This window comes from Aythya fuligula, chromosome 7 (assembly GCF_009819795.1).
Source record: "Aythya fuligula isolate bAytFul2 chromosome 7, bAytFul2.pri, whole genome shotgun sequence".
NCBI classification, from domain to species: domain Eukaryota; kingdom Metazoa; phylum Chordata; class Aves; order Anseriformes; family Anatidae; genus Aythya; species Aythya fuligula.
The window spans coordinates 31,112,123-31,125,374 of NC_045565.1; the positions used below are offsets into that span (position 1 = coordinate 31,112,123).

At 36.3% G+C, this 13,252-nt stretch overlaps 1 protein-coding gene across 1 annotated transcript in view; it reads right to left on the bottom strand.

Annotated features, from left to right (window-relative positions):
• Window positions 1-13,252, bottom strand: part of RAB11FIP2 (RAB11 family interacting protein 2) — a 32,984-nt gene that overhangs the window by 12,799 nt on the left and 6,933 nt on the right. The window contains exons 2-3 of the mRNA XM_032191109.1: window positions 7,916-8,358; window positions 6,154-6,616 (exon numbers count right to left, since the gene is read on the bottom strand). Of these exons, the coding sequence (XP_032047000.1) occupies window positions 6,154-6,616; window positions 7,916-8,358 (906 nt within the window). The remainder of the gene's footprint in view (window positions 1-6,153; window positions 6,617-7,915; window positions 8,359-13,252) is intronic.

A 13,252-nucleotide genomic window follows, 5' to 3' on the forward strand; every position in this document is an offset into this window, starting at 1 on the left:
AAAAAAAGTGAGATGTATTGTGCACTGGAAAAGGGTAACCTGCTTTGTAAGGGCCTACACAGACATTACAACCATTTGCTCTGATCGGGCAGTTTCTAGGGTTCCATTTCCATGGAGCTGTGTCCAGTAACCATGCCCATCACACGTAAGTGGGCAAGGCTGAAACCATTTAGCAGTCATATATCTTTGATGTTCAAGCTATTGCACTAATAACTTATCTTCACTGTGGTTGGAGCTAACATATTTTACTTGACAAGTGCAGTTGACTGGTGCCAGGCACCTGCTCTACTAACCCGGCTCAATAAGCTGCCCTAGAAAGTCAGAGTAACGCATGATTTTGCAATAGCCTCTCTAATTAGTTAACAACCACACATAGTATTTCCTAACAACCACACATACATTTCCTAAAATTTATCATCAGCTGTTCCTTAGGCTCCAACTCACCAATAGCTGATGTTTATATGAGTGTTATTCATACCTTCTACTATGTAAGATGTAAGTTAAGCTTCTTCTCCACCTTTCCATCTTTGCATCTCCCACAGTTTTTAGAATATAGCACATTTACTGCTTGAACTTCAGATAAAGTATAAGTATGCAGCATAAGCTTCATCTTATTTTGTCAAAGTTTAACGACATTTAGGTTATGGAAGTGTTATTTTATAAATTGTTTGCAGTTAATGCACCTCTATATGTGTATACATGTATGTATACATACATACACTTATATTGTGTTCCAGATGTAGAGAACCCTATACATATATCACACACAAACATATATTTTACATATAAATATACATACACACACTACATACAATGTTTCTTAGAAGGCTCACAGCTATCAACCCAGTTTCTGAGATGTGGAATTTGATCAGACTAGTAACAACCTGTCAGCTTTAAATATTGGACTATTTGTTTCCCTGTGTCCATTGCCTAAGATCTTGTTAATTACCTAAACTCTCTTTCTGTAGGTCTTGTTAATTACCCGTCTCCTGTCTCAGAGGACCTTGTTAATAACTTGTACAATCTCTCTAAAAAGGTCCTAATAACACATTAAAATTAAAGATGCTTTTCTCTTAGCACTTGTCAAGTGGTGTAAATTGAGAAATTTTCACATCGTTTTATTAGCCTACTGTAGTGTATTTTCCTAAACACAAACAATTTCAGAGAAATGATGCATAAGGTTTGGTCACCGCACAATAAAAAATCTTTGTTTTCAGGGATTACTGTCAATTTCTTTAACTGTGTTCAATACAAAATCCACGTGGCTACTGACTGCAAATTAACCTCTTGAGAGCCACAACAACAGAAGTAATTGTTAAGAATGAATGCATTGAAAGATTATAATAGGTGAACCCTTCAAAGCAGTGGATGAAGAAATACGAAGACAAATCTATTACTGGTAAATGCTAACAAAAAATACTAGAACATGTTGCATGCTTCATCAGCTATATAAGTGGTTTGGAACTAATGAATTTTGTAAAAATGCCCTTACAAAAGGCATTTCTGCTTTCACTAGGAGACTGCAGCATTTTGAAATTGTCAGGAAAACAGCTCATAAATATCTACATTCCACTTACACCAGACAACAAAAAATAAATGTGACACTACCAACCCTAACAAATACTAATGGATCCATGCAGCATTTGGAAGAGGTAACAAAGCCCCACTTAATAGAGAATGCAGAAAGAAGACTAAGTCATTTTCTCAAAAACCACAAGAAAAGCCTTTGCCAGAGCTCAGATTAACAGAAAGTAGGGGTCCTTATTTTGTGATTTCCTGACAACTAGTGTTTTACAAAACAAAACAAAACAAAAAAAAAAAAAAAAGGTTTTATTTTGCTTTTTCAAAATACTTCTTAGTCCTTCTTGAAATAACAATAAATAATAGTAATAACAATAAATCATAACTTTAAATAATCCTGGTACACTTTTTGCTTTTAGGTAAAAAAAAAAAATATATATATATATCCTGCAACTGTTGTTGAACCAGCCATGTCTACATTTTCTGTATTAGCAGCTAAGACACACCTGGAAAATGTATTTATCTTCACTCTTTTAATTAGTAAATAACAGGAATTAATGACAGAGATGAATGCAGCCAGTTAACACTAAATAACTGGTTGGGGAAGGCACTGCTCAGCAACTCCCCCAGCCCCTAGCCAGCACTGCTGTTACGAGCTGCTGTTGCACAGATCATTGTTGTCTAGTCAAGGCTACCAAACCAAATTAATTAGGATGGACTTGAGGCCTGACCCCATTAACTTTAAAGACCTAGGATTAGGCCCATGGAGTATCTGTCACCCTTTTTCAGACCTGAAACAATGAAGGAATAGAGCCAGTGCACTGACTCTCTAAGCCTGTTCACTTCTGCATGAAACCAAAATCATTTCATGCTCCCTTTTACATGGAAAAGAGTTTGAAGATATTCCAAACACCTTAAGAAAAGCAATATGGAGTATATTATCATGAACTGAACCCATTTTTTTAAATCAATTAAAATCACTGGCCAAGGAACATTAACCATATACTTTGTGAAGTGTAGATATGACACTTGATAATATGGTAATGTTTGGGTCATATCTGGGAATTGGTAATATTTGGGTCATAACAATCATAATTTCTGTTACAGACAAAGTGGTCTTTGCCTTGAGATATAAAATTCTGACCTGGAGAAGTTATCAGAGCAGACACACAGCCCGTTCTGCTAGCCATGCACTGAGGACACTATTTCAGCTTTTTGCTCTAGGTACACGATTACCAAACCTGATAATGTCAGAAGTTAAATAATTTTCCCCTACTTGTTCCAAAGTATGTGTTTTACATTTTGTATCTAAGCAGGACATATATTTTTTCTGTTATGTCTGTTGAAGAAGACATTCAAACAACAAACTGGAAGCCAGGTTCTGCACACTTTCACATCATAGGACAATTCACTGACTTCAGGAGTAACGATGTGAGACTAGCAGTCTGCTTTGTTATACACTAATGCAAGCTGGAAGAACTAAAGAGAATGACAGGAGAAAGCAGATAATATCAAAATATCCTTCAAATATTTCATGAGCCACCCACAACCACCACATCAGCATGACGTGTGACTGTCGCAGTCAATTTCTAGGTTATGCTTTTCTGCCCAAACCTGTGATGGCAAATCTAGAACTTCGGCACTGTCAGTAATACAGCGACCTGAACATTTAAACATAGATACATGTCCCCAAGTGCCATGGCAAGTCTTGTAGATCCACTGGATTCTAACCTAAAATTTGTCACCTTGCTCATTAGAGGTTAATAGGCAAGGCAAAACCAAATGTCAGTTGCTCTTAAAGCAGGTAAGCAAACTGATAATGCTAAAAATAAAATAGCAAATAAACCTGAAACGAACAAGTGGCAGTAGGAGCCTCTAACGACGATGATTAAGAAGGTAAACATATTATCTTTTATAAAAGTGATGACTGATGAAATGTTTATGATTACAAAGAGACAAGTAATGCTAACATGTAGATTATGTTATAGATCACAGCTATCAAGGGAGGCAAGAATGTGAAAAAAGACTAAAGGATCAGGGAGAGATGAATCACTGAATCTAAATGCAAACAAAAGAGAAGGTAAGAGTATAAAGAGGCACAGATGTATAGAGGTATCCCCAGACTGAGACCCTTTTCAGTGTAAGGTAAACATATAGTGACAGATCCTAAAGACTGGATTACACTCATGAGGTTGTACAACCCCCCTGAGATCTTGTTAACTACATGACAGAGGAGAAAGAAAAAACCTTCTTGTGGCCCCATAGCTGACTTAAGGTATAAATATATTGGCAAAGGTTTTTAATTTATGCAGGTTCCAGGCCGAGGTTGGTTGGTTCGCTTGGTGGTTTCTGTTTTTTTGGGGTGGGGGAAGGCATTTTGTGATTATGTGGCTTGGTTCTGTGTTCCTTTGTTTTCTTTTCTTCCTGTTTGCACCAGCTCCATCCTGGACCCATGGCTGTAATGCACATCTTCCCGTGAGTTTCATCGCGCAGGAATCCATGAACACTCCATCATTCAAAGCCAGGCACAGCTAGGTGGGGATAAATGGGAGATCCAACTGCAAAGCAAACTCCTCATCCACACCAGAACACTGATTTTGGACATAGCTTACTAAACAGATAATGCCTGTCTTACTTGCAAAGATGCTATCCATCCAAAAGAGATTAATAGCATACTGAGTAAACAAAAAAACAACTCAAAATCTAAGTTGCCTGTGTATGCTTTCTGCATACTGAGTTTGTTACTCAACCTCAATTATTTCGTGCCCACAGATTTATACAGTTCTTTCTTCACAGTATTACTAATTCTAAAAATTAAAAATGGATTCTATTCAGCAAATCCTCCCCAGATAAAAGGTAAACTTAAACTGTAAACTTATTAAATATGCACATTTTATATTAGTTTCTACTTCAAAAGAAAATCATTGTACAAGATGCATATGAAAGAAAGTGAACTTATTGTAAAAGATTCTCATAGACCATAATAGTGGTGCATGCAAACACAGAGAGCTTCTAACAAATTATTGCATTATAGATATTATTCCATAGTAGCTGTCTTATCCATAAGGTCAGAATGTTTACTATTTTTGGCTTTTTGAAAATAACAAAATAAACTTTTGATAAGACAAATAGATATGTTTACATAAAAGTCAAGAACTAGTAAAAGAGTCTCATACAAAAAGGGGGAATAAATGACTAGAGTCCTTCTGAAGGGGCACTGTGATGAGCTTTTTAATTACAAACAAAGAAAAACAGTCCATCATGATTACTGTTTATGATTTATATTTATCAAGATCTGTTGCATTCAAGAACTTCAGAAGATTTCACTACTTATATCTAGCATCTGCCTCAATAGAAATTTTCATTTAAAAAAAAAATTAAATGCTATGTAATTTTAATTGTTATTTAAATTACTCCTCCTTAAAGGAGCTTATTTAAATGAAAGTTTAACTTCTGACAAACCAAGCTACATCCTAACCTTACTCTAATCTTTATTAAATAAATAATATTTTAATACTCTGGCTGTAAACTTGTTATTTAAGACAGTTGCACTGACTTGTCTTGTGGGAAGCAATAACTCACTGAAGTCCATATGCGCTTCTAGCAACTGAATCTTTTCTACAGTTGTTCCATTTCAGTTTATCTAATTCACATCCAAGATTAGCTTTATTGAGAAAAATGATTATAAGTTTAAAACAGGAGTGCATACATTCAAACCTATGAATAAAATTGAGTTGGGATACAGTAAGACTGATTTGTTCTATAATCTTAAAGAACAAATTAATGAAGAATGAGTTAATTATTTAACTGTTTAAACATATATATTGGACTCAGCATACGCAGTGTGTATGTATGTATGCATATACATATATGTATATATAAGACTATCTTTCTCATTGGTAAACAAAAGCCAGAAGGGAAATGAAATTTTGGATACACTTTTTTTTTAATTTAAGGAAAACAAGTAAACTGTTGATAAGCAAACAAAGATTAGAACGGATTATTTAAATCAAAGTTTCTTATCACCCCCTGTAACTCAATTCACTTTGCTTAGCATATAAACTGCTGTCTCGTATAAGGCCTTGAATACACATGAACTCAGGAAAGCTACAGTGAGCCAAATGATTTCAAGCATGATAGTGCCCATGCAGATGCTCCCATTTAGAAACAGAATGGTCTTCAGCTCTTGAGGTTTCACACAGAATCTAAACCCACTTCTTTCCCAAGTGGTAAGAAGAAGAGCATTTGTTATCATTACTCAAATTTTCTTCATCACGTGTTTATTCTGTTTCACTTTTCCCTTAGACTTAAACCTTTCCCTAGACTTAAAGCATTGTAATAGTGATGAATGTTCAATGAAAGCAGAAGACTCTCAGGAAGAACCCATTTTGAAGCATGAGCAAGGTTTTCCACAAACACAAGTAACCTAGAACAGTCAGAGTTCATATTAGCAATATAAATATAACTTCTAAATGAAATAAAACGGTATTAGAAGTTGCTAACTTTTACTTAGGAGCAGATAAGCAATGATATAAATGTATATAAAGCACAAAGATTGTGTTTCTCAACACTTCGCATTTTCAATTATATAGCATATTCAACATATCAGATCAAAGTACAGTAGAAACCTACCTTGAAGATGGCAACATGCTTGTAGGCTTGAAGTTTGTCATAAACGGATTAGTCGACTCATAATCAAAACTCTCCTGATGAGTCTCCCCAAATGCACTGGGTGATTTCAAGTCCGTAGAACTCTCTGATCCCCCATTGCTAAATTTATCTGACCTCCTGCTGTCTTTTTTTCCAGTCACTCTTTCAAAAAGACTAACTTTCTCTCTTTTCTCTTTTCTCATTTCTTTTTTTATTTCAACAGGTTTGGAAAACAGACTTATGTTCTGATCCCATGCTGCTGGGCTTTCTTCAAATGGATTCTTCTGTCGTGGCAGTGTAGCAAATTTCTGGGGTAGCGAAGCACTCACATTGGTAAATGGGTCGTTTTGTGCTTCAAGTGCAGCTTCATCAACTGTGCTGTCAAGCTGGTTCATTTTAGAAGTATCGACACTTAACGTCCTTCTATGTGGAGACTTTACACTACCTACAAACAATCTGTTATTAGTACATTATCAATGAGATAGTACAGCACACCTTACAACATGCAGAGAACCCACTCTAACTTAGTTCTAGGTTACCAATTGAGTCTTAGTTCAAAACATGCTTGAATAATTAATGTATTTTTAAAAATGAACAGCTGTGGCCTCGACTTGGTGCTTCAGAAACGTTTAAGGAAGCAATAGTGTCCTGGTTTCAGTTAGCACAGAATTAATTTTCTTCCTAGTAGCTGGTGGAATGCTGTGTTTTGGCTTAGAATGAGAAGAGTGCTGATAACACCCCGATGCTTTAATTGTTGCAGAGCAGTGCTTATACTAAGCCAAGGACATCTCAGCCTTTGCTCTGTCCTGCCAACGGGCAGGCTGGGGGGTGCAGTAAGAGCTGGGAGGGGACAGACCCAGGACAGGTGACCCAAACTAGCCAAAGGGGTATTCCATACCATCTGACGTCATGCTAAACAATATATAGGGGTGGCTAGCTGGGGGGAGGGGGCCGGACTGCTCGGGGTTAGGCTGGGCATCGGTCAGCGGGTGGTGAGCAATTGCATTGTGCATCACTTGTTTGTACATACTATTATTACTTTCGTATTATCACCATTGTATCATCATTATTATTATTGTTATTATTATTTTGTTATTTTTTTTTCCTGTCTTATTAAACTGTCTTTATCTCAACTCACGGGCTTCACTTTCCATTTCTCTCCCCCGTCCCAGAGAGGGAGGGGGGAGGGTGAGCGAACGGCTGCGTGGTGTTTAGCTGCCGGTCGGGTTAAACCACGACAAATAGATACTACAGAATTTTATTTTCTGTGTGAAAATTAGGTTGTACAAACAATACAGCTGCGGCTAGCGTGGCATTCCAGAAAACAGCAGTAGTCTATTGCATAATAACTTTGCACAATGCAAAATACTTTCAGTTCTTCGTATAAATCAGGTTTAAAACTTTGGTGATAGTTTTTAAACTTTTTAAAGACACTTTCATTTTTCAGAAGACATTATTTTGCCTGGAGTTCTTTCTTGAATGCAATGTTTCATTACAACATACTCTTAAATGAGGACATAAGATGAAAAATGATAAATTATCATACACTGTGGCTTATAAGTTATTCCTTATGCTCAGAAACAGCATTTATAAGTAACCACCAACTAACAAAAGTGAAAAAATATATATATTATTAACTATTTAGCCTTGGAATAGCATCATAAACTAAAGAAATAGACTTCTGAATAGTAGCAGTGACTTGTGATTATAACTGTCAAGATTAAGTAGCATGAGTTTTACTTACCGCCTTCATCAACCGAACCAAAAGATTCTAGCTGGCGCCTGAAGAGATGAGAGTAGCCGACTGTGCTGGATTTTAGTTTTTCTGAGGAGACGTGTGATCCTGTTAAATCTGACATCGAATGAGCTGAAGATAGCCGCTGAGGTCCCAAAAGGAAAGGTTTTTTTGGTTTTGATTTCATTTGTACTTCTCCACTACATATCTCTATGTTTGCATCTGGTATGTGAGTGCTTGGAATGATGGCAGAGGATGTATCCGAAAACGTCCCATCATTTTTTCGACCCTTCATTTTGTCTTTTAGTTTTGCAAAAGGGGATTTGGTTTTGTCCTTCATTGACAAATCAAACATACTTGCTGTCATGTTATTCCTCATGAACTGAATATTGACCTTTATTTCACCTCTGTCTTTAGTTCTTTTTCCTTGTCTGGACTCTAGGTGAAACCACCTTAAAGGAGAAAAAGAACAAGTTAAGCTGTGTTTTCTGGAGGCTAGTCATTCAATTCTAGTTAGTTGGTTAATGTCTGGATAGTACAGTTAAAAATAGGAAAACCAAATTCCATACCAAAAATCAAAATATTGAAAAGCTTTTTAGTCCATATTTGGTTTTGAAAGAGGAAACATTTAATAACTAAAGAGGCATGAAGCTCTTTGCACTATTCATTTGTTGCAAGAACCAAAGTCAGTTCAGTGGAAGCTTACTAAACTTCACCAGACCTAATGGGCTCACATCTACTTACAGATAATTTGTACCTCATTAATTATAGACACAAATAAATATTATCGTGCTATTTAAGGAGCCCTGGTATTCTTCAAGTAGTCTTTATTTACCTGAGATGCATTAGCCAAATGCTTACTACGTGCCAACTATTTCATTCATTAACCTATTCTCATTTGCTTTTGCCTCGGTTATGTGGTAGATTATGTTCTTCCTCTCTCCCTTCCTTCTAACCACTGGTAATGATTCATATCAATTGTACTACCAAGGAAATATCTGAGACCTTAGAATGATTTTACAGTCAATCATCATTTTGGTTTTGCAACTGGAACCCCTGGCGACAGCATCTCCACATGCAGCAGTGGCAGAACAGCAGGCATGTAGGGGTATCTAACACCTGCCCCATCTTTTGGGGGTCACCAATAGGATTAGCTTTAGGACTATTTCCACAAGCTTTGGAACCATGTCTCAAACCTCCACTTGAAGCTTTTTCTAAGTATTAAAGTACTCAGTGGCTTATTTGCTTGGTACCATGAAGGAAAAGAAGTACACCACTTCTCAACCTCCCTGAAAAGTCTGGGGAGGAGAGGACAAATCCCCTAAAGGACAAGCTCTTCCACCTGTCTAGAGATGAAACTAAACCAAAAGTCCCAAAAAAGTGTGCAAATCCCTCGCTATTTATGGAATTACTAATTTCAAAATTCTGTAACAATAAATGTATTTTAGCTCAGTGCTTACACAAGTTAGACCAGGACAAAGCTCAGCTAAACACAGGAGTAGTAGCAACACTACAGTTAGTGTAAGACCGTCCCGTGTAGTAATGCATTGCTAGGAGCAATACACGCATCCCAGCACAACAATACATCGTCATGATCAAGTAACTTTTGAACCGGAGACTAAGAAATGAAATTGCCTATCAACACAGATGCAAAATTGATTATGCAGTTACACATGCATTATTCAACACTGCCAAACACACAAAACAAGGTCAGAAAAGGAGAAAAATAGCCCTCAATTTCCTTTCAGATTTCATAAATATTTTTAAAGGTGACAGCTGAAATAACGTTTTCAGGAAGAGATACTATTTTTTTTTGAGATGAGAAAATACTTTCAAAAGTGACCTTCCAAAGAAATAATGAAAGGGTAAAGTGCATTATGGACTTTACTGTTGCCTTGCGACATCCAAAATGTTTTATATACCACAGTAAAACAGAATAATTAAGAAATATCAGACCACCTCTGTCCTGACACTGGACAACACGAACCCAGACCAGCAGATCCACAAGTTCAAAAAGAAGGACAATTAATGCAGGATTATTAAACTTGCTTCCTAAAAGTTTTCCTTCTGCTGTGAGATAACTTTGCTTATGTATTTTAAATGAAATGCAAAAACTGAAATATGTTAAGTGTCTAAAAAAGATGGATTGTTTTTCCTTTTAGTTAATAAAATTTCACTTCTTGGTAACTGATTCCAGAAACTCTTTAATTCATCTACAGTCTCTAAAGAAAACATACACAGCAGAAACAAGAGTAACTCTCTTTTTTATGATGCATAACATCACAAAAACTGGAAGACAAGATAGGCTTTAAAACTCTTTAAAAGAAATTATGTTCATACGTTCTTTTTTTTATATACGTTCTTTTTTTATATAAAAAAGAGCAATTAAAATACATGTAACAAGCAAGCAAAGCCCTTGCTTATAAATTTCTACAGATTTTGTCTGTGTGAAAAGACAAAAAGAAAAAAAAAAAAGAGAAAGCCCTGTCCATGATTGCTTATATAGTAAACAAATATAAATATATATAAGGCTTATACTTTTTGACATTCAAATTTATTAGTTCACGCTAGACAGTAAAGAAACATTTTTCCTTTCCCTTAACTCTTATCTCTCAAACATCATGTCTCTGATAAGATTTTCATGTTTCTAGTTAGAAATAACCGAAACTTTAAACACATACGACACATGCTAACTTGTTTTAGAGCAGTATCAAGATATAAATTCTTAAGCTTTTGGTGTGTTGAAGAAAAACTTTTCATTTAAAACTGAATTTAACCCAATTATTGACATTCTTATCATGAACTAACAACTACTCCATGTCGCTATCAGCGCTCCCCACTAATGGCGTACCCACACATACTGTTTTGACATTCACCAGGTCTGAAGGAGAGCATTTCGGTACACAGCTCATACAACGACATCTGCGGTTCGTACATTTGTTTTCAAAGCAGACTTTGAAGAACTTTACACCAAAACTAAGTTCAGCTGAGAAAACAAAGAAACTCTCCTTACCCTAGTAAGATAGAGGTGCACGAGGCACTGGACCTTGTACCTGGTGGGACCAGGCTCAACGCTACTTCTGATTCCAATAGAATTTGATCATAAGCTTTTTACTCTAGCTAAATTCCTCTGGACTTCAGTGGAATTTCTATTTGAAGAATGATTGCTAGATCAGGTCTGTGTATAAAACACATATATTTAATTTTTATAGGCATTTCAAGGAGGGTTTTTTTGTTACCTTGGAGAGTTTATCTCGATTAACTTACAATGAAGGTTCCATATGCTTCAGCTCGTAACGGGACAATATGAGAAGCAGACTCGATGATTTTCTTCAAATTCAAAGGCAAATAATTATTTTTTTAAACAGATGAGAACAAATGCAAGCAACGCATTTGTGTGGAGCTGCACGTGAATAAGCAACCGAGTCTGTAAATGTTTCTTATTAGAATCTGTTTCTACAACACATGGGCGTGAGCAACAAATAGAAAAACAGTGCTGAACATAATAGAAAAAAGAATTGGAAAATGAAGTCCACTGTTTTCAGATAACATTTTGATCTTAAAATACTAAATTCCACTATACCACTGCCAATTTTAAAAATTGTAATGTATTATAAAAGCCAATAAAACTTGCTATTTTGGTTTTGTTTACAGTACTTTTAGCCACAATAAATGCTCCATTTGTCAGGCTGCCATAAGCTTATTCTATAGAAAGCCTGAACAAAGTAGGAAAATAGCCAATAACATACACGAACAAAACAGGGTGGCTTTTATGAGAGCAGATGCCCTTTTATTTAATAACCAAATATTACATCCAGTCTTGCAGACAGTCTTTATTTAAACAGACCTTGTACAAAGTCTGGCAAATTTTCTCAACTTCAAAGGAAGCCCTATTGCCTCCTGAATCACATTCATACTTCTTGCTCTCACCTTCCAATGTCCTGTAGGACAACATCCTCCATACACCCTCTAATTTCTTCTTCTCCCCTATGGTTTCTATCAGAAGAACCATTGCTTCTTTTTCTCATATGGTTTTGAGTGTGCTAATGGGCTTTCCCTGTCCTGCACAGGTTTCTGATCATTTTTATTCTGTAAGTATTATATAAACTGTCAGTCTACATGCTGGCAATTTTTCGAACACATAAAGAGATCAAGATTCATGGCTGAATAGGAAAAATCCTGTTGCACAGTCCGCCCTGAAAAACAAAGCCCCGATCTGCAGAAATGTGGCAATTTTCTAACCATGACAAAATTACTTAATTTTGGCCACACCTACAATTAGGGGCGGAAAAAGAAAGCTGCCTTATTTCTGGGAGAGACACTAACAATCGTCTTCATATTATTAAATTGTATGGGATGAGCAGCACTGAATCCTGTACCTTAGGAAAGACAGACAGGAAGAGTGAAGGAGAAAAGTGAAGTAAGTTACTATTAATAAGTTACAAAAAATCTAGTCTGCTTAATTCCACCCAAATACCTAGCAATCTATAAATATTTCTATTTTCAACAAAATTTCTTCAACCGCTCTTTTATTCCCCTTTTGCTGATTTCATTTTCTTTCCATGTACTCTGTTTTTCAACTCACTCTTGCTTACCTATACCACTCCCATTACACCCTTCATCCTGCATTCAACAAGTATTTTGAAAAAAGCCTATTTTTTCTCCCCTACTAACAGCAGGAAGCTGATGTCATGGTGCCTTACCCTCAAACACTGCCATGGAATTTGACTGTTCCAAGCCTTGGTCCTCTCTTTTGTTTGAAGAAGCATCACTCAGCCTATTCTGCTCAATATGTGATTAACAGTATGGGCATGAAAAATCACCATCTATTTTAATTATACACAATTTTATAAGCCTCCAAAACCACTGGGATACCTATCTATCAACTTCAACAGGCATTGGAAGTCTTCTAGCCAGCACATTCAACCTCTGCATGAAAGAGGGTCTTCTGACTCGGTTCCCTTCCCAGTGCTGAAGATGGGACAAAGAAATTTTCCCCTCGTTTCACTGCTTCACAAACCTGGCATTCTGCTTTCACTCCACAAACACCTACTGAGTCGATCTAATATCACTTTTGCTGTAATTTTGACTTGCAATCAAAAATTTTTGCAAAACCCAGATTTTAATTCCCAAATTACTGAATGAATTCTGTTTCTAACCTTGATTTTATGGCTAAAACCAGTAGCCTGATCTGATAAGTGATATTACTCTGCTACCCAGTTATGAGGAGGTCAGCAGGTACTTATCAAACTGCCCCTAAAAATGCCACCAAACATGCCCACCAGCCGTCATGGGAAGGAACTACTTCATGTTAGATTACATGTGTGTGAGTTAGGTACAATGAAG